Here is a 19,698-nt window from a genome sequence, read left to right as displayed (position 1 = left end):
CGGTTGTTACTTTTTGGATCCGCGTGGATATTTTGCCCGTGCAGCGGGAGGTGGAAACAAAATGAATGGATCCAATGTTGACAGGACCAGAAAATCAGGTGTTGCACGGGGCAACCAGTCGACGTCATTGCACGTGACGAGGCTGTGTGGTGACAAGGCTGCGCTGCGTTGGTTTACCACTTCAAAATACCTGATTATACTCAGTTCAAGGTCTCTGCCAGTGACTATACACTTCAAGGCCATAAATAAATGCAACGTGGTACTAATCGACATTTCAGACACTCCTTCACACCTGTGACAGCCAAGTCCTCTCAGTACATGTATCTGAAGTTCGGATTCTCGCGGTCCGTCAGATCCTCAAACGCATGCAGATATTGGTCGTCCTTCGCCTCGTGAATCCCAGCCAACGCCAGTTCGTCCTTCTTACGGTTCTGACGTCGGAGGTAGAAGCGAAGAAATACGATAACAAGAACCAAGAGTGCATAGCACCCCATATGAGTTGCAAAAGCGATGAAGTATCGTGGTGCATCGTAAGACAGGAAGACTTGAGGACCTGAAAAGATGGCAATCAGCTCCGCCCCATGACGGATAAGTCCCAGGGGTTCAACATACCAACGGCGTTTCCAGCACACCAAGAAACGAAGTTCATCGACACGACTACAGTCTTCTTGGTCTGACCCCCAACGTTACGGGAGATCATGCTCATTGCCACAGTCTGTGCCGCCCAGAACGAGAGGACAATGTAGTAGCTGATCAGCAACCCGGCTTTGGTGGCTGTGTTCTTGTTTTCGACGGTCATGAGAACAATCGTGCCAACGAAAGAGCTGACGTCAAGTTAGACAGAGTACAAAATTGTCAGAAAAGCCATTTATCGCTCACGGAATGACAAAAACTCCCATCACCACACAATTTTGGCCGGTTTTCTTGATCAGCCAGGTCGATCCCAACAGGATTAAGATGATAACGGCGCCTAGCACCATAGCAAGGAGCTGCGTCTGGAGGATGGTAAAGTGGAAGCCTAGAGGACACGGTCAGATCAGAAATCTCTTCATTGGAAACTGCTATTCGTACCGGTGATGATGATATTGGCGAATGCCCCTAAGCCCGACGTGGGCAAAGTCGTGCATATGGCGATGAGGCAATAGCAATATGTCTGAGGGTCAAGGAAAGCTTCTTTGACCTGTTCGCGTCGAAAGGTCTTGTTCTGCAGTCCAGTCTGGTTGCTTCGGACTCGCTCGACCATGAGTTTCTTGTCCTCTTCGGAGAAACACTTTGCTTTCATCGGTGAGTCAGGCATCCACCATCCGACAAACAAGCCCCAGAGCACTGAAAAGCAACCGTAAGTGATGAAAATGGCCTGCCATGACTTGAGAGGGCCCGACTTGATGAGCGTGAAACAATAGGCCAATAGGCCGCCCACAATTTGCTGGCCACCATTCATCATGTACCAATATGTGACTGTTTCGGCCTGCTCGTCCCTTCTATACCACATGCTGCTGAGAATCAGGAAGGCGGGCTGACAGACAGCTTCAAAAATGCCGAGCAATGTTCTCAGCGCAACCAGGGTTGCAAAGTCCTTGGCCACAGCATGCAGTGCAAGGACTGCGCCCCACAAGCAGATACTCAAGCTGAGATATTTGGCAATGGGAACTCTTTGCAGAGTCCAGTTGGTGGGATATTCGACAATCAGGACGGCGATATAGATACACGTGGTCAACCAAGAATACTAGACGGGGTTAGCTGCTACCGCCAGGGAATGATGGCCGCCTCTGACCTGCTGACTGTGGAGATGAAGGTCTTTTCTGATGCCCATGATGGAGGCAAAAGACATGGTTCCTTTATCGAGGGCTTGCAGGAAGTAAGTGGGAACCATGATGGCCAGTACACGCATGTCAATCATGCGTCTCAGACGTTTGTTTTCAGCCTCGGAGATTTCAATGGGCGCGGCAGAGGCGTATCGTGCGACATCAGTGTCGATACGATCATAGTCGATGACTTCCTTTTTGATTTCACTACCACCAGACATGACCCTCTCAATCTGTGTGACATCCTCTTTGTTAATGTCCGAGGGCTCTATGGTCACCCCCATGTTCGATTCGATGCGGTCTGAGCCAGGCATGATGGCCACAACAGCAAAAAGCGCAGCGGGACACTGCTCAGGAGTACAGACTGGGTTGAAAGCCTGAGAGAATAATGTTTCCTACTGCCAGCTCTGGATCATGGTCTGTATATATAATTGAGAAGCCAGCATGAAGTTGAGGTACCAACACAGCATCGGTCGAGAGCTGTCCGAAGGCTCTTGCTCCCCTCTTCGCCTCGCCAGCCACCGAAACGGCGACTATGTAGTCTACAGAAAACTTCCTCCGGACTTTACCCCAGATTGGAACGATAGGCTGGCGCAATGTCCATCACCCCGTGGGGTCACTTGAGCTCGTGTCGAGGCTACCGTGCCAGGGGGTGTTTAGGTTACGGCGGCATTTCGGCATAGCTCGGTGCGCGGAGTATCTCACACCGAGAGCACAATGGCCTCAAATCCGCGTCACCCTTGCAGCTAACCATTTAGCTACCAGTATTCAATAACTCGAAAAAGAAGAAAAGAAAGTGCTCCAGGAGCTCTTTAATTGCAGGCCGAAACTGGGCAGACCAGCTAGCCTTCCAAGATGCCGACTCACCTAACAGTAGAAGGGCTAAGTGCCACCAGCATCCGCGAGAAAATCGACCTCCTCATCCACAACCTGGTCAATATCAAAGATGAGACAGGTCATTTCCTGCTGGAGCTAGCGGACGGGCGGATCATCGACACAAAGGGCTGGAACGACTGGGAATGGACGCACGGGATCGGTCTGTACGGTCTCTACCAGTACCACGCGTTGACATCTTCCGCGTCAGCGCTGAAGACCATTGAGGACTGGTTCTCGGCGCGACTCGCAGAGGGCACGACCAAGAACATCAACACGATGGCAGTGTTTCTGACTCTTGCCTATCTGTACGAGAAGAACGGCGAACAGAGCTACCTACCCTGGCTGGACTCGTGGGCCGAATGGGCCATGTATGAACTGCCACGAACCACATATGGAGGAATGCAGCACATCACATATGTGGACGAAAACCACCACCAGCTGTGGGACGACACGTTGATGATGACGGTGATGCCGCTGGCCAAAATTGGCAAGATTCTGAATCGTCCGCACTACATTGAGGAAGCGAAACGACAATTCCTGCTGCATATTCAGTATCTTTACGACTCGCAGACAGGGCTGTTCTTCCACGGCTGGCAGTTTGACGAGACGGCGCCCGGCGGAGTTGGACATAACTTCGCCCGTGCCAGATGGGCCCGGGGGAACAGTTGGTTGACGATCGCCATTCCGGACTTCATCGAGCTGCTCGATCTGCCACCCGACGACGGCCTCAGGTTATATCTCGTGTCGGTGCTCGAAGCACAATGTCGCGCATTGGCCGCACTACAGACCCCCGAGGGGATGTGGAGGACTTTACTCGACGTGTCGGAGGAAGAAGGGAGCTACGTCGAGGCATCTGCCACGGCGGGCTTTGCGTACGGTCTATTGAAGTCGATCCGGAAGCGGTACATTCCCAAAGAAAAATACATGCCCGTGGCCATGAAAGCGGTCAAGGCCGTTCTGCAGAGAATCAGCGACGATGGAGAGTTGCTGGACACCAGCTTCGGAACGGCCATGGGCCACGATCTGAAGCATTATATCAACATCGAGCGAACCAGCATGCCGTACGGCCAGGCTATGGCGATGATGGCCCTGGTGGAGTTTTTGCGGGTGTTCATATAAAAGACAGATATATAGATAGATACAGTTCAGTATCAACGTGCACAAACTATACCTCCCAACATTGTCTATATATTTTTTGTTCTTCACAATTTCCCTCTCGAAAGCAAAGAGCCGCCATCCGTCGTGATGACCGCACCGTTAATATGCGACGCCGCCCGACTCGCCAAAAACACCACCAAGCCCGCAATATCCTCCGGATGTCCAAGTCTCTTATTCGGCACTTCGGCCGCCAGGGCGGCTTGACCGCCTTGCAACTCCATAAGTCCCGAAGCCATTTTTGTGGGATAAAACCCCGGAGCAATGGCGTTAGTAATGATCCCTCTTGGCCCCAACTCGACAGCCAGGTTTTTCGCCAAATGGATCACCGCGGCTTTCGAGGCCGAATAGGCGAACGTGGCGTTCTTGCCCAGAGACCCAACACCCAACCCGGCCACACTGCCCGTCACAAGGACGACGCTCGGTTTAGCTGTGGTGGCTCTTTTTCTAAGGAGTGGCTCGAACTTTTGGACGGTGTAGAAGACGCTCTTGACGTTAAGATCCATCACTTTACTGAATGCGTCTTCTGGGTATGTTTCAAAGGGGGCGCCCCATGTGGCTCCGGCGTTGGCGAATAGGATGTCCACGTGGTCTGTGGTTTTGGCAACTTCAGAAGCTAGTCGTTCGATTTCGCTCACTTTGGATGAGTCTGCGGGGACGGAGATGGCGACTGCACCGGGGCGTTTGTTGGGGAGCGCATTCAAAGCTGCAACGGCTTCTTCGCACGCTTTGGCTTTGCGGGAGGTGATGTAGACTTTGGAGCAGCCTGCTTGTAGGAGCCTGGAAAGGAGGTTAGGATCTGGGGATAGTGTATGGGATGGGATCTGGAGATTGGGATAGCATGGTTTAAGGATAAGTGGAGGGACGTGTGCGTGGGTGGATGTGCTGCTTACCCAGATGCTGCATTGAGGCCCAGCCCACGGCTACCGCCCGTCACAACGGCGACTTTGCCATCGAGGGAGAAGATGTTTTCGAAGTCGTCGAGTTGGACGTCTTGCTTGGCGCTGCCCATTGTCGCGAAAGTCCTTTATTGGGAGGTAGGTATTGAGGGATGTGGTGGGATGTTGACAGGAGAAGGTATGGATATGGGATGTCAGAGGGCAGATTTACACGACAAGAGGGAAGGAATGAGGTGAAATTGGCTTTTTTGGGTGATGCTGTAATTGTATATCCACGCTGTAGCCGAGACTGCACAGCTGGATCACTGATGATTACTCTTCTTTAGCTTTTCCGGGGAGTTGATGTCCGCCCATACCTAGGTACGCTCAATGTTCTGGGCGTTATTGGGATGCCGGAATCGTGACGCTGGCGCAGTTGAACAGCCGAGGTTCACAATATTGAATACATTTTCCGATAGAGTAACTGTGCCGGGAACATTACTAAGCAGGAGTAAACATTCTGACGGTCTCTCAATCTCTCCATCCCAACAGCCTTTCCATTCCGTGCATCATCTTGTCTTTGGGTGGCTTCGGCCTCGTGATTCGCATGTGTCCACTCGATGTTTCTGGACAAGGCTGAGATTGGAAGCCTCTACCGGCCTCAACCAGGGCCCTGGGGTTCGGAACGGCGCGAAATCCATGGAGCAACGCCTTTACCGGTAGCAGCAGGGTTGCCTACACTCTTCATATAAACCCAGTCCAGCTGGCACCCAACTCGAGGTCAACCTGTGCTTATCCTTCAGGCAACAGATGATTCGTCCTCCGTCCGAGCTAACTCTATGTTTCAGCGAAGGGTAGCCGCAGAGCTCGACAACACTGCTGGTCGGCTGACTGACGATGAGTATGAGGTGTCCACAGTATCTCATATCGGTCGACCTTCAACTACTTTGTGCGTAAACACCTTCATGTATCGTTCCGTTTCTAAGACGATTGCCCGAGCTGTACTTCCGACGTTGCACGAAATTAGATATTGTTTGCTTGGTCCCTTGTACAAGGTCGCTACTCGACTCACTCTTCATGGCCGCCTCTGAGTCCAAGTACCTTTGAGGGAAAGAACTCTCTCCATCAACAGTCTCCGAGAGTTTGAAAAGGTCACACCAGGTACAACAGTTGGATGCTCGCCGAGTGGCCGCTTCATCCTCAGATCTGACAATCAGACAACATGCTTCTGTGTCACTCATCACCACGAGTGCTCTCTTATCTCGTCATAAGTATCCCCTCAGCACGACCACATCCTGATGATCCTACTTGGGTAAAGCTGAGTCAATACTTCTCCATCCCTCTCGCGTCGCTTCTCTCTCGTCGTCGCTCATACATCCTTCTTAGTACTATTCAGTGTTGCCTTTCTCATCTTCGAATCTCACGTCCACTGCAGGTTTCCTCTTGCATTTTACCTCTCACTGCCTCACCTTTATATTATCTTCATCTCTCGTGATTATTTCCTGGGCAATCACCACCTTCCCACCGTCTCTATTTCTGCAGTGACAATATGGCCAGCGTCACGAATCTTTTATTCGTCATCTTCCTCCACGCCAGCTTGTTCTTGCCAAGCACCTGCGATCCGCAACCAATTGCTGTGGCTACTACCCACTCAATCATCTCAACATGGACAACGAGCTCGACATGGACCGGCTCGCCAGTCTGTGCCACTGGTGGGAGCGATTTTGAGATGGATCCACCAACCGCAACACGTCTTGCTGAGCTCTTCTGCGAAGACCTTGCCAAACCGGGAAATTTTCCTGCCCAAAGTATACATTTGCCCAATATCATCTTTCCTTTGTATCGCATCTTCACTTAGCACTTCGGAACCAGAAACTAATTCATGCCAACCTTGGATAGACGCCAGTTTCGACTCGACGCACTATCCAACTGATCTATCTATCGAACCTTACTCGCCAAATTACACCGAGATTGAACTCTCTGGTCTGTTCACTCGAGGAAGTCTGCTTCGGGCCTATTCGTGGGTGGATGACAGCGGCGTCCTTTATATACAAGGCACCGATGAGCAGTGCGCGCGGGATAACTGCACTGCCGGCTTGGAAGGCACGATTGGTCGCTGTATGAGACCACCTAAAGCCCTGCACTTGTCTCCTTTCTTCGCGATATGACCACTCACTGTGGTTGCGATTATTACTAACAGACATCTGCTCACGGCAGGTGAATGGAACTCGCATTACGTCGGGGGCAGCAGCGTGTTTATGACCGATTGCGGCGTATACATGTTGTTCATAGGAAATTGTAGCGGAAACTGGTGGGATCACTCCTGCGACAAGTGGCATGAAATGCATCCCGACGTTGGACTGAACAGGAGCGAGAGTTTCTCGTCGTTGGGAATGCCAGATCCATTATTATCCAGTACTACATCTGCGGCGACTGCATCCTTGCCAACGGCGTCAGCAACTACAACGGTGTCGCCCGGTGAATCGGTGACAATAACCTTATCTTCACTGAAACCAGTTGGTTAAGCCGGATTCTCTGAAACCTACCAAGTGGAGAAGAAGTAACGTTACAGGTATTTTATCGGTTCATCCGAGTTGCTGACTCTTGACAGGGGGGACAGGGGGCTTTCTCTCGACAGTTGTGCTTGTGCTTTGGATAGTGGAGGGCCGGAACTTGCGCTACTGGTAATCGGTGCAGCAGCAGTTTGCGAGGAGCCACACCGGCCTCACTATGGGACACCAGCATTCTATTGCGCGCAACTTTGGGCGTTCTCGCAGACATGGTTGCAGAGCCGCATGTCGGGGTTCGATCTGTCTGACACCATAGCATTAAATATCAAGCTACCTACAAATGAGTGGCGTCAATGGCCCAGTGTATTGTAATTGTATATAAAACAATACTTCTCACCTATTCGAGTCTGTATATTTAAGGGCACCAACGAGGCTGAACAAGCAAGGCTGAAGACGGCCAAGGCTACAGAGGCAGGGGGGCGAGTGGGCTCCTCCCGCAAATAATGCCCCATCGTCCAAGTTGGACCGAGGCATCGATCCTCCACCGGCATTGAAACTGCGGAGATAGTCGTCCAAGCTGAGACCAATATGCAAAGAAAGTCCGCTGAACATGGATGCAAAGACAGATGACTTATTAGGACTACCTTTCATCTTCTTCCACTGGAGGACGTTCACGTCTAATATATACCCGACTTCACGACATATCGAGACACGTCAGATTACCGACGACTCGGACTTACCACTTCAACCAACCATGACATCCTCCTCATCGTCAACATCCGCGCGAGCCCAAGCCGAAGCGCCCTGGGTCGCCATCGCACGACGCAAACAAGCAGACCGAGACTCCCAGATTCCAACGCACTGGCGGCTCCCTTCACACGTTCTACCCAAAGACCCTCCACAGGGTCATGGACCTCAGAATGTCCTCAACATCCCGCGGCAGTTCCTGTCGCAGGCAGAGATCTCAATCACAGAATCATATGCAATCCCCACCCTGCTATCTGCCATATCATCGCGCAAGCTGAGCGCCGCCGAAGTGACCGAGGCATTCTGCCACCGCGCCGCGATCGCGCAACAACTAACGAACTGCCTGACCGAACCTCTATTCGAGCAAGCCAAAGCACGAGCACGCGAACTCGACACATACCTTCAAGAGCACGGGAAGCCATACGGGCCACTACACGGACTTCCGGTATCAGTGAAAGACACATTCAACATTGCCGGAGTGGACTCGTCCATCGGCCTCGCATATCTATGCTACAAGCCAGCAACCAAAAACGCAGTGTTAGTAGACCTATTATTGTCTCTCGGGTGTGTGATCGTGGCCAAGACGAATGTTCCGCAGACGCTGGCGTCGCTGGACTCGATCAACAACATTTTTGGTAGGACCATGAACCCAATCAACCGACTCTGCACGGCCGGAGGATCCTCAGGCGGCGAAGGTGTGCTTGTCGCCATGAAATGCAGCATGATCGGCATCGGCACCGACATTGGAGGCAGCATCCGCATCCCGGCCATGTGTAACGGCGTCTATGGCTTCAAGCCAGCCAACGGTCGCTTACCCTACGGCGGCCAAGCACTTACTGGTATGGAGGGAATGAGCCGCACGAGCGTGCAAGCTGTCGCGGGTCCTATCGCCCGGAGCGTCGAGGACATTGATGTCCTGCTACGCGAAATCGTCCCCCGAGCCAGCCTGTACGGCGAAGACTGTATCCCTAGTCCTCAATGGTCGCGACAACGGAGCATAAAACCGACAGGAAGCGGTAAGAATGGGGAGTTTGTTGTCGGCGTGCTACGCAGCGACGGGAACTGTTCATTATTACCGCCCATCGCTAATGTATTGGACGAAGTCGCTGCACGACTGCGCGCCACGCCCAATGTGACCGTCGTTGAGCTTGAGTGTCCGAAAGCATGGACGAAATGCCAATCTGTTATGAGCAAGTTGATGTCCGTCGACGGAGCGGGAGTTATGGCAGATATGCTCGCCGCCATGCAGGAACCTCTTGTGCCGTGGATGTCGACCCGCTTCCGCAAGGGAAAACCTCAACCTTTGACTCGTGTCGCCGAGTTACAGGCCCAGCGTGCCGCTTTGGAGCGCGAAATGTTGGGTCTGTGGGTATCTACTGATTCTCAAGGAAGACGGTCTCAACGTCTCGATGCTATCGTTTGTCCTGTCGCCCCGCATCCCGTCCCGCCCATAGACGCCTACAATGCCGTTGGCATGACTAGCTCTTGGGTCCTGCTGGATTATCCTTCCGGTACGGTCCCTGTGCGTGACTGCCGGGAAACAGATCTGCAGCTCGGCACATCGCTGGACGGTAAGTCGTTGGGCTCCTGGGATGATCGCAATCGTGAACTGTGGGACGAGTCCAAGATCGATCGTCGCATCTATCTGAATACCCCGTTGAGCGTTCAGGTTGTGGTCCCCCGGCTGCAGGATGAAAAGTTGGTCGAGGCCATGGGCTGGGTGGACGCTGCTGTTAAGAATGGTGGTCAGCAGGGCGTCAAGGCGAGGCTCTGATGGCGTGGCATGGCATTACATGGCGTGACGACGAATGTCTTGTAAATCTGCCGCTTCACTAGCCACCAGCCATATATTATACATATAAAAGCAATCAAAAGAAGCAGTGCCGTATGCTTCGTCCTCACATCTTGCTCCAATTCTGAAGACGACATACAATCCTAAGCTGGGCTCCTCGAATACAATGGACACGAGCCCTGTACTTCAGATCACCACACCTATCCTCGCAAGTACCAATCCAACCCCGAATGGTGTGCCTTTAAATATGCCTGGCAGCGACAGCTATAATTGATTCAGGGCCGCAAAGATTATATACGACAGTGTCAACAACACCTACTTATTTGATCGTTGTATTGCTGGTTAAAACAAAAGTACGCTGCATTAAGATTATATCCTTTACCATAGTTAAAGATAGTACCTGACGCCAGCAGATAACATCAACGGGCCAATCGAGGTGGAAAACATCATCGATATCCTGATGAAAATCACAATCACCAGTCTCACTCTCACTAGATAGACCTAAGTCGTCTCGATCCTGCTGTCCGGCGTGACAAGCTTAAGACCGTCGTCTCTTGTGGCCGCTGGCGTCCCACCGCCGTCAGCAGCATCAGCATTCCGAGTATTCTTCCCACGGTTGCGCAAACCATCACCATCTCCATCAGCACCAGCAGGCAAACCACCACCCTCATACCCACCATCCTTCTTCTTCTTGTGACCACCAAACAAATGAAACCGATCCCAGCCGACAGGATAGGTACCCGCCTTATTAAGCTTCTTAGCATGCTTCCCGGGGACAATGGAATCAAAGCCCGAATTGATCTCGGGCCAGAACCGCAGAATCGTCCGCTCAAACTGGCCCAACGGCTCCTCCGGCAACTCAATGACCTGTGTTTTCTTGACTCCTTCTCCTTCCTCATAATCCTCAACCACAGAGACCCTCTTCCCTCCATCAACACTAGCATCAACATCGACATCCACCACTTTTTCCGCAGGCACCACCTTCTTCCACACCACGCTGGTCATCTTACCCACAGCACTGCCAGGCGTAGACTCAGCAATTGGAGTTTCCGGATCCGTTTCGACACCATGCATGACCCAACCCTGCAGAGCATCACAATCATATTTCCCCTTATCATTATACCCGAGACCATCTCTGCCCATGCGGATACGCACGCTTGAATGAATCGTCTCATTTGTCCTCTGAAGCCGCGGCAGCAGCGGCACCTGCTTACCAGCTTTGCCCGGCAACAACCTCCTCAAACGATCATGCAACTTCGACACCATCCAGACCAACATGCCATGCTGGGACGCGAGTTCCTGCTCACGGTACTCACCGGGCGTACGAACTCTTGATCCACCCAACTTGAAGAAGAAAGTAAAGGAATCATGAATCTTCCCCAATCCCCAAGGTCGAAGATGCGGAAGCGTATTGTGCACAGTGACTGCACGACCGTCATGGGTGAAAGACTGATGACCACCACCTTGTATCCCACCTTCATTCGCGAAAGACTGGTCTCCACCACCACCTTGTACTCCATCATGGTGGCCATGATGACCGTGGTCCTTCGAAGAAGGTCTAATCAACTCCATAATATAGTCATGCTTAATCGTCAGAATGGGATCCAACTGGGCCACCATCCAGGCCAGCGTCAAATTCGCCAGCGCGGTATCATCATAACTTCCCCCAATATCACTATGCACCCCCGGGAACCAAGTCTGCTTCAAGACCTTGAGATCATGCGGTTCCACTCTCGGCCAATCCCACACCGTAGGCGAGAACGAGCGCCTATGTTCATCGAGAGCCAGCGCTTGAAACGCATACTCGATATTGCTTTCCACCCTGGTATCGACAAATGCAAAATCCGTACTCGGCGGCTGCGGAAGCAATCCGATCATCGGGATCCCTAACCCCCCGACAGTATCCCAGACAGCAACACACTTGACCTTAATATTCGGTCTAGTTAGACCCCTTTCGATCAGTTGGCGCTGATAATGGGGATCTGTGACTGGTGGTTTGTGGCCGACAAACGGCAGATTCGGCCATTTCGATTTGAAATCTTTCTTCTGTTGGAACTCCCAGTCTTCAAACACCTGCACGAAAAACTCGAGCCCCTTTGCCGTAAGTAACCCTGCAGCATTGATCAGACTTGAAATTGATCGCGCGGTGAATGCGCCTCGGGAGAATCCAATGAGAAAGATTTCATCGCCGGGATTGTAGTTCAGACAGATGAAACTGTATGCTTCGCGAATATGTTCTGCCAAACCTTCGCCCGTGGCCCCGCCGATGTATTTGTCATAGAGGGAATTGGAGCCTGTCCCGACGCCGTTCTGGTAGAAGACCACCTGTGGAATCGGAGTCGGTTGATCAGGACCTCCGGTGCTGGTGTCCACTCCGACGGGTGCGATGGCCCGCGCGATTCGCGTCACGTTGCTGGGCGTCTGGTAGTCTCCGTCGCTGTCTTTCCAGGTTCCGTCGCAGCAGACGACGATGCGTTTTCTTGGTTGTTCTGGATGAGCCATTCGACGAACCACTGTGTAGCTGAGGAGAGGATATCCAGGTGCAGAGTTCACAGAAATCTCAAAAACAGCAACTGTTGGGCGAGATGCACGATGCACAGAAGGTAAAGCCTTGAGACGTTAGGAAGATGTTTGTCCGGGCAACTCTGTTGACGCAGACTGTTGCTTGCTTGGACTGTATAAATCAGGCTGAGCTGCACCTGAACCTGAACCTGAACCAGAACCAGTCGCTGTCGTAACTGTCGTAGATCAGGCGGGTCGCTATGGAACGCCTGTAGGCTGTACGGTAGGGGCCCAGGGGGCCTGTACGAGTTTCTCTCCTTGCGGGTGGCCTCAATATCAAAGTCAAGACGAGTCGAGTCGAGTCTGAAAAAGAGAGAAAGATGTGAAAACCTTCGAACACCCGTTGGACTCCCCGCCCCGCTCACGGCACGACATGGACATGTATATATACCTAGTCGCCATCATACCTTGTTGTTGCTCAAACAACGCACTGGAGTGGTATACAGTAGCAAGCACAGCACACTGCACAGCATACTGCACAGCACACCTTCAAACTCCCGACACACTGCAGAGCCATGTTGTGACACTCAGCCTGTGTATGTTGGCTGTTCAGCTGACGCCTCGTTTCTCGTCCGACATCCAGCTACCTTACATACAGCCTGACACGCCGTCATGCCGTGTGCCTCTTTTGCTTAGGCCAGTAACAAGGGGGATGCATGCATGCATGCATGCAGGAAAGGTGTATTCGGCCAGTAATGCCTCGAAAGACCCGTGTCGCTTCAACAAATTTGAACGAGGTCCAGCTCACGAGGTGCAAGCTGCAGGCAGCCGATTCGAAAGATAACTGTGTAGATCAGCAATTGGGGCTGATTGCGAGACTTTCAGCCTCAGAACATGGGGGGGAGAGGAACCCCAGCTGCCCATTTCCGAACTGAACTTCAGCCCACAGTCGTCTGCTTTAATTAGCCCAATGTGTATCATCCTAGAACTTCCGCTCAGCCTCAGCGTGAGGAGGGGGCCCCATCGATCTCATTGTCGGTACGAGCATGACTTGAGCTTCTTGGTACCTACGCATACGCGAGAAACCGCCCATTATTGGATATTTTTTGGTCGAGGTCCGTGGCCCTCTAAATAAGGTGTCATTTTTTCGAGCACTTGTTGCTCTGTCTCTGTCGACTGTAGCATGAGTGGGTATCTGAATGCTGCACATGCAATGTCTTATGTACATAAGATGGGGGGCATAACCCACTTCGCCCGCTCTGTTTGTGATTCGTAGCAATAGCAACGACCCTTCTCTGGCCGACTGCTCTTGGCCTGTCCTTGACTGTCACTGTGTACCGCGTACAGGAGCCTGAAAAGGACCCTGGCGGAAGACTGATGAGTCCACTCGGCGTGTTGAACCCTTTCACCCCCGCGTAAAAACAAACCCCTCTCTGCAGATGCACGTTGCTCTGATGCTACTTGTGCTGGTGCTAGGTTAGTTTTCTTCACCGGGTACGGAACCTCACTTTGGACTTGTGCCGCACTACGCTGCAAGTTCTTCACTTCCTCACTTCTTTTTTGGCATTTTGCATTTTCACCTTTTTTTGGTTTTTGGTGTTTTGCATTGAAGTATGACCCCCGCAAGGGTGAGAGGATGCGACGCCACCGGGGGGACGCTGGTAGGACGAGACCGTGATGGGGCCCTACGAGGGTACACCGAGACGGTTTCTCGACATGGTTCACGTTAGAAGATGCTAATAGTTAGCTCATCAATGATCATGCTGGTGCCGCAGTTGGTGCAGCAGCGGGTGTTGGAGTAGGAGTAGGTGTCATCAGTTTTTGTCGTTTCGCAGAGTCGCCGTTCGCCTCGGCGTCCTGCAGAAAGGTCAGCATAACAATCCCGATAGTGGTTTCGAGACCCGACTTACCTCGACTTCACTGATACTCCGCCTCGCCGGCTTGGGTCCAGCTTTGGCAGTCTTGACGGTCTTCTTGACCGGTTTTGTTGGCTTCACTTCGCCAGCTTTTGTGTCGAAGAGATCGTCGGGCAGATCCCAATTTCTTGATGAGGAGAGACTCAAGTAATGTACATCTCTGTTGAATCCGGCCCAATTTTCGCAGATTTCTTTGAAAGCCTGGAAGGCCGGGACCAGGTTCAGACTCTTGGCAGTAGTGTCGATGCCGATGTAGAAACTGTAGGTATAGACGGTGAAAGCGCCTTGTTCGTTCTCCGGCTTCGCGCTGTCAACCGATGGAACAGTGGCGCCTTCACCATTGGTGGTGACAAGTTCGGGGTCGGTGGATTCCATAGTTTTCGTCTCGTCCACCTTGTACTTCATGGTCCCCTTTTGAACTTCCCGGATCTGTGTCTCATCTGCACACTTGTGGACACGTTTGAACCCCTTGGTGAAGGGACGGGCCAATTCGATATCTGGGATACCTTCCAGCTGCATCACAAATATACGCACTTTAGATTCGACCAGGCCTGCCCATGCTTTGGCAGAGTCGGCATTCAGAGAGCTGGCAGTGATGCTGAGGTAGTACTTGTGGTCTGCAGTGAAGAAGGTATGCTTTTTGAACAAGTCACTCCACTTCGCCTTGCCGGCAAAGATTTTGTTGGTGATCTCACCACCACGTTTCAATTCATTCAAGATGACCTTCTTCCCGGATTTGGAGATGTTGTATGTGGCACACATGCTCGGAAACGCCGGAGTGATAATGGGCATGATGTTCTTGCGGTCACCTGGGTAAATGGCCGGATTCCAGACCCTAAAGCCTTTGTTCAGGTCCGCATTTTTCAGCTGTTCGATATCCTTCAGCATGACCGGGGTGGGCCAGTCCCAATGGCTGATGACGAAGAAGAACTTGTCGACGATCGTAGCACCAACCGCGTGCGGATATAGTTGACAGACTCGAGCAACCAACATCGCCCATGCGACACCACCCGGATAGCCAACAATATTGGCGTAGATGGCTCTTCTTTGTGCCCACAACTTGATAGCACGCAGTGCAGTGCGGAAAGTCTTGTGTTCCGGTACCAAGGAGAGAATCTCATCGGTTACACGCTACGACTGTTAGCGAATTGATTTTTGTTCCTTTCACGGGGTTCTGGCTTACCGGTCCTGTAACTGCTCGAACTGTGGGTTGATCCAGACCCATAAGCAGGTTATTGTCATTCAGGGTAAGATCTTTGGGAATGGTTTGGAGTGAGGCAATGGAGGCAAAGATGAGATCGATCTCGATACCGTTGAGAACCAGCTTGATGATAGGAACGAACGAGTCGGGCACGGCCGTCAAGGATGTCACCGCGCCAGGGCCGGCCATCCGTTCCAACACCGCAGGAAAGTATTCGAAAAAGTCTTCGCGAGTGACATGTCTGGGAGCGACCGCAAGAGTATCTATATCAGATCCTGCACACAAGGTCAGCTCTTGTTTCCCAACTTTTGAAAATATGGCAGAGTCCTACCTGGCCCAAACACTCCCAAGCGGTAACTACCGTATGGGTATATCTTGCCTCCGAACTGGTCGATTTGAGATGGCGGCAATCGCTGTCTCCGGCTAACCTCGCGCACAAATTCCTGAGTGACTCTGTTCAAGAGCGCCAGTGTGCTCATCCTCTTCTTCGTCTCGTCCATCGGTTCGTAGTTGTTCTCCCGCTTCAGCTCTTCAATCAACTCGGCCGTCTTCTCGTTGTCTAGAGGCTCCGGTAGCGCAGTGGAGATCGGCGGACTCACACCCCATTGCTTGGGCGCCGACTGGCCTGGTGCGGCCATTTCGAAAGATCTTTCTCCCACCGAACAGAGCTCTCGCAGTTCTTTTCAACTCTATGGCTCTCGCACTGTTTGCTAATGTAGCGAGGCCGCGACGAAAGGGGTATCCTGGGAGAGGATGGAGAGAATTATTAATGGCAAGAAAGGGCGACAGCAAGGCGTAGAAAAGGCAACAACATCATCCCCAAACTCCAAAAGAAAGATGACAATGAATTATGAAGGCGAGATACTGGTCAACTTGGAGGTGTGGAAGTGAATATGGTAATTTGCAAACCAAGTCTTGTCTCTGAAGCGGCGACATGTGTCAGTCAACTTGAAGTGACGGGAGCGCAGTTGCTTGCATGAGGCGGCAAGCGGATTCGCCGAAAAGAGAAACCGGGGATGCCAAGGATGACTATGCTATTTTGGGACCATAGTACAAGTTCCACTCCGATTGTTCTTTTACGAGCCTTGTGTTCATGTACTACCTACCTGCCAAGGGGTGTATAACACAGATACATGGAGGGTTCAGTTTCAATGCCATTGCGTCCCAACACAGGTATTGTGGGTCGCAAATACTAGAGGCATTGGCCTGCTAGCTCTTTGCATCACAATAGACGGCCCAACTATTTCAAATACTGCGACGGTACCTGTGATCAGCCCAGCTTCGGAGCTTCAGCGAACAGCTTCGCCAATCTTTCATCCAGCCACTTCGCATCCTCCTGATTTCCTGGCGGACCTCCCGCCCAGTGGCCCCAGATGGACGGATAGACCTCCAAAGAGCCCACTCCAGGTGCCATGTTCTGAACCTCGTATTCAGAATCTTCGGGTCTGTCCAGAGTCAGTAAGTCATCATATTAGCAATCATTGGGATTGCACTTACGGGAAGTATAAGTCGGTCTTGCTGGGAAGAACCAAGGTTTTGGCCTTGATACTGCCCAAAGCTTTCTCAAAATCGCCGTTATATGGCTCTTGTAGGCTCACATCTCCGGCCTGCCACGTATGCAACATGACAAGCAAATTTTCGGGATCCTTACTCAACCCCCAGGCTTCCCAGAATTTGACCATGAACTCTTCCAGAGTTTTGACACCATATGCTTTCTCGTACAGTTTGTGGCGGTAGAATGCCTGGCTGAAACCCCAACCAGCGTAGACGCGGCCAAATGCTTTCAGACCGACAGTCTTTTCCTGCTCACTCCAGATACGGACTTCGGAACCCTTTGTTTCAACCCTGCCGAACGTGCTGCCTGCGGAGGAAACGCCCTTGGCGGCCAACAAGGCCGACTTGACTCCTTCGAGCATGACTTGGTTGTGCAGTGATGTCTTTGCAGAGCCGCAGAAAGGCACGCAAATATCCATGAAGTCGGGATATTGAGTAGCCCACTGGAAGGACTGGCCGGCGCCCATCGACCATCCTGTCACGCAGCGGAGATGGTTGACCCCGAGTTTCTGGGTCAGAAGCTGATGCTGAGCTCTGACATTGTCATAGAACGTGACGTCCGGAAATGGAGATATCTTGGAGTTTGAAGGGGAGATGGACTGCCCATTCCCAAACAATGCCGGGATGATGATGAACACTTTTTGGGGATCCAGCGCCTTGCCCTCGCCGATCAGCCATTCATTGTCAGAGATGAGCCCGGAGTACCAGGTCGGATAACAAACTGCTGGTGCGCCAGGTTTACCATAAGTCTTGTATGCTATCCATGCTCCCGGCAAGACAGCACCACTCTGTAGCTTGAAGTCGCCCAGGTCGTACGTCTCATAATCGGCCATCTTGCCCACTTACTTCAAGTCTCTCGAAGAAGCCTCTAACAAGAGCTTCACTCGAGATGCTGTAAGGAGATATTAGGAGCAGGCACCGGAGGATCGGCAGGAGAGTGCTCCTCATACTATCAGTCCGCCGCATCTTCTGATATCGCTTGCGAACCCCGCAAAGCGCTCATCTCCATCAACAAATCAACATACTTTGCGTTCGGCAATGAAAGATACGCGACTGTGGGCCGAGGGCGCGGTTTGTCGGGGTCAAGTTGTGGAACTGTTGTGTCCACCTGGTTGCTCCGTCGTGGCTGGTGGTGGCTGTGGTGGCACAGTACCAGTGATGGCATCGCAGCCAGGAGTCGTGACGTGAGGCATTGAGAAACCACTACTTCCAACCGACGACCAGTATGTAGCATTGCCTGTTATAAGTTCTGTATGATATTGTCTTTTGCACGTCAAACAATTTTCGGTTATTAGCGAGCTTGTGTGGTTTATCCCTGAATGCTCTTGACGCAACCGTCACCCAGCAGTGTTCGTCTGTTATCCCGCCATCCACTCCTAGGCCAATTGAGGACGTGGAGTGTCGCACGGCGCCGCATGTCTGCCGTCGACTCAAAGCCTCAAGAGGCTCAGGAGAAGCACGATGCCGAGTCCGCGATAAAGAGAAACCCTCACGGCGACTTTAGCAAAGTGCAGGCATCCCGACCCGACTGGGACGAGTCTAGGCACTGGCATTACACCAAGACCCGAAATCCCCATTGGACGTATGGTTCAGGAGCGACAGACAAGTCGGGGTCATCGAAGCCGCATGTTTCGATAGATCCCTACGCCGAGGGACGGCAACCGGTGCTGAACTACAAATTGCTCATCTCTGGCATCGTTCCTCGACCGATTGGGTTTTTATCCACTCGGTCAAAGGATGGGTCGTCGACCAACCTGGCACCTTTCAGCTACACGCAAGTCTTCAACCACGATCCTCCTATCTTCGGGGTGGGCTTCAGCGGTGGTTTTGATAACGCCAAAGACACTCTGAAGAACTTGACAGAGACTGGGGAATGTGTCATCAATATAATTTCCGACCACTTCATCGAGGCAGCAAACGCCTGTGCCATTGACCTTCCTTACGGTCAGTCAGAGTGGGCTGTCTCGGGGCTAACGCCTGCTGAAACCAAGGTCGTGGCCGCTTCCCGGGTCAAGGAGGCCGTCTTTAGCGTCGAGGGCAAGTTAATGAGCACGCAAGAATTCGAATCCAGAGCAACACCGGGCAAAAAGACTGGTGTTCTAGCACTCATAGAAGGCGTCCATTTTTGGGTACGCGAAGATGCCATCAACGAAGATCGGAGCTTGATTGATCCGGGAGTGTTGAGTCCCGTTTGTAGACTGGGAGGCATCACTTACGCGAGGGTCCTGGATGGCTTTGAGATCCCCAGACCCGTGCTGAGAAAAGAGCAAAAGGAGGGAAAGATCCCGGACGACTTGCTCAAGCCCAAGATAGAAACGCAATGAGTCTTTACCGACATGGGACAAGCTGATCTGCGATAGATATAGACAACATGATACGAGAATGAGCGTCCTGTGGGATAGCCAGACGCATATCAAATTTCAAGTAGAGGTCGATGTATATTACAGTGAATATTTATGATGGCCTCGCCAGCGCACGCCTCAGGCACGTCGCGTATTGTTATAGCCATGGGCACCTTGCCAGATGTTTTCCAGCCTTGCATGCAGTGTAGGTCAGAAGGACTTCCTGCTGTTGGCATGGATGTTGCCCCCGCAAACCTGAAATGCTGGGGTACAATGTTCCCTGTGTTTGGTGGGCCACGTTCAACAGTAGAGAAACACTTGATTCTAATCAGGAACACACAAAAACCGCGCGGTGACAGCTCGTTTGAATGATTTTTTCGTCCTGATAGCGAGCCAGAAGAAGGCGTACCATTCGTTTGC

The 19,698-nt window shown here is 52.0% G+C and overlaps 8 protein-coding genes across 8 annotated transcripts; 3 read left to right on the top strand and 5 right to left on the bottom strand.

Annotated features, from left to right (window-relative positions):
• The first annotated feature begins 204 nt into the window (after positions 1–204).
• On the top strand, positions 205–3,947 carry HMPREF1120_04572 (uncharacterized protein). Its single transcript, XM_009158704.1, has one exon. It carries the CDS (start codon positions 2,661–2,663, stop codon positions 3,798–3,800), a length of 1,140 nt encoding a protein of 379 aa, XP_009156952.1. The 5' UTR covers positions 205–2,660; the 3' UTR covers positions 3,801–3,947.
• On the bottom strand, positions 312–2,213 carry HMPREF1120_04573 (MFS transporter, ACS family, allantoate permease; the record flags this gene model as incomplete). The annotated part of the gene is made up of 5 exons (XM_009158705.1): positions 1,775–2,213; positions 1,072–1,726; positions 880–1,018; positions 613–824; positions 312–553 (listed from the first exon to the last, which is right to left on the bottom strand). The coding sequence occupies exons 1-5, from the start codon at positions 2,117–2,119 to the stop codon at positions 312–314; spliced, it is 1,593 nt and encodes a 530-aa protein (XP_009156953.1). The 5' UTR covers positions 2,120–2,213.
• On the bottom strand, positions 3,517–5,138 carry HMPREF1120_04571 (gluconate 5-dehydrogenase). Its single transcript, XM_009158703.1, has 2 exons — positions 4,730–5,138; positions 3,517–4,616 (listed from the first exon to the last, which is right to left on the bottom strand). Exons 1-2 carry the CDS (start codon positions 4,846–4,848, stop codon positions 3,884–3,886), a joined length of 852 nt encoding a protein of 283 aa, XP_009156951.1. The 5' UTR covers positions 4,849–5,138; the 3' UTR covers positions 3,517–3,883.
• A 2,617-nt stretch (positions 5,139–7,755) lies between these two features.
• On the top strand, positions 7,756–11,154 carry HMPREF1120_04570 (general amidase). Its single transcript, XM_009158702.1, has one exon. It carries the CDS (start codon positions 7,835–7,837, stop codon positions 9,743–9,745), a length of 1,911 nt encoding a protein of 636 aa, XP_009156950.1. The 5' UTR covers positions 7,756–7,834; the 3' UTR covers positions 9,746–11,154.
• On the bottom strand, positions 10,265–12,265 carry HMPREF1120_04569 (uncharacterized protein; the record flags this gene model as incomplete). Its single annotated transcript, XM_009158701.1, has 1 exon — positions 10,265–12,265. The coding sequence occupies one exon, from the start codon at positions 12,263–12,265 to the stop codon at positions 10,265–10,267; it is 2,001 nt and encodes a 666-aa protein (XP_009156949.1).
• A 1,758-nt stretch (positions 12,266–14,023) lies between these two features.
• Positions 14,024–16,020, bottom strand: HMPREF1120_04568 (poly(A) polymerase; the record flags this gene model as incomplete). Its single annotated transcript, XM_009158700.1, has 4 exons — positions 14,024–14,122; positions 14,176–15,312; positions 15,365–15,657; positions 15,714–16,020. The coding sequence occupies 4 exons, from the start codon at positions 16,018–16,020 to the stop codon at positions 14,024–14,026; spliced, it is 1,836 nt and encodes a 611-aa protein (XP_009156948.1).
• A 325-nt stretch (positions 16,021–16,345) lies between these two features.
• On the bottom strand, positions 16,346–17,922 carry HMPREF1120_04567 (homoserine O-acetyltransferase). Its single transcript, XM_009158699.1, has 2 exons — positions 16,880–17,922; positions 16,346–16,827 (listed from the first exon to the last, which is right to left on the bottom strand). Exons 1-2 carry the CDS (start codon positions 17,767–17,769, stop codon positions 16,653–16,655), a joined length of 1,065 nt encoding a protein of 354 aa, XP_009156947.1. The 5' UTR covers positions 17,770–17,922; the 3' UTR covers positions 16,346–16,652.
• A 429-nt stretch (positions 17,923–18,351) lies between these two features.
• On the top strand, positions 18,352–19,260 carry HMPREF1120_04566 (uncharacterized protein; the record flags this gene model as incomplete). Its single annotated transcript, XM_009158698.1, has 1 exon — positions 18,352–19,260. One exon carries the CDS (start codon positions 18,352–18,354, stop codon positions 19,258–19,260), a length of 909 nt encoding a protein of 302 aa, XP_009156946.1.
• Between the last annotated feature and the right edge of the window lie 438 nt (positions 19,261–19,698).

This window comes from Exophiala dermatitidis, assembly GCF_000230625.1.
Source record: "Exophiala dermatitidis NIH/UT8656 unplaced genomic scaffold supercont1.4, whole genome shotgun sequence".
NCBI classification, from domain to species: domain Eukaryota; kingdom Fungi; phylum Ascomycota; class Eurotiomycetes; order Chaetothyriales; family Herpotrichiellaceae; genus Exophiala; species Exophiala dermatitidis.
Note: the sequence above shows the minus strand (reverse complement) of the source record. Positions and strands in the feature narration are given on the sequence as shown.

What these genes read in the sequence shown, in the direction of transcription:
- HMPREF1120_04571 (XM_009158703.1), bottom strand. Translation starts at nt 4,848, where the DNA reads ATGGGCAGCGCCAAGCAAGACGTCCAACTCGACGACTTCGAAAACATC. An exon ending in GGCCTCAATGCAGCATCTGG is followed by an intron (nt 4,617 to 4,729) that starts GTAAGCAGCACA and finishes CCTCCTTTCCAG; the next exon opens with GCTCCTACAAGCAGGCTGCT.
- HMPREF1120_04572 (XM_009158704.1), top strand. Translation starts at nt 2,661, where the DNA reads ATGCCGACTCACCTAACAGTAGAAGGGCTAAGTGCCACCAGCATCCGC.
- HMPREF1120_04570 (XM_009158702.1), top strand. Translation starts at nt 7,835, where the DNA reads ATGGATGCAAAGACAGATGACTTATTAGGACTACCTTTCATCTTCTTC.
- HMPREF1120_04567 (XM_009158699.1), bottom strand. Translation starts at nt 17,769, where the DNA reads ATGGCCGATTATGAGACGTACGACCTGGGCGACTTCAAGCTACAGAGT. An exon ending in AAGACCGACTTATACTTCCC is followed by an intron (nt 16,828 to 16,879) that starts GTAAGTGCAATC and finishes GACTCTGGACAG; the next exon opens with ACCCGAAGATTCTGAATACG.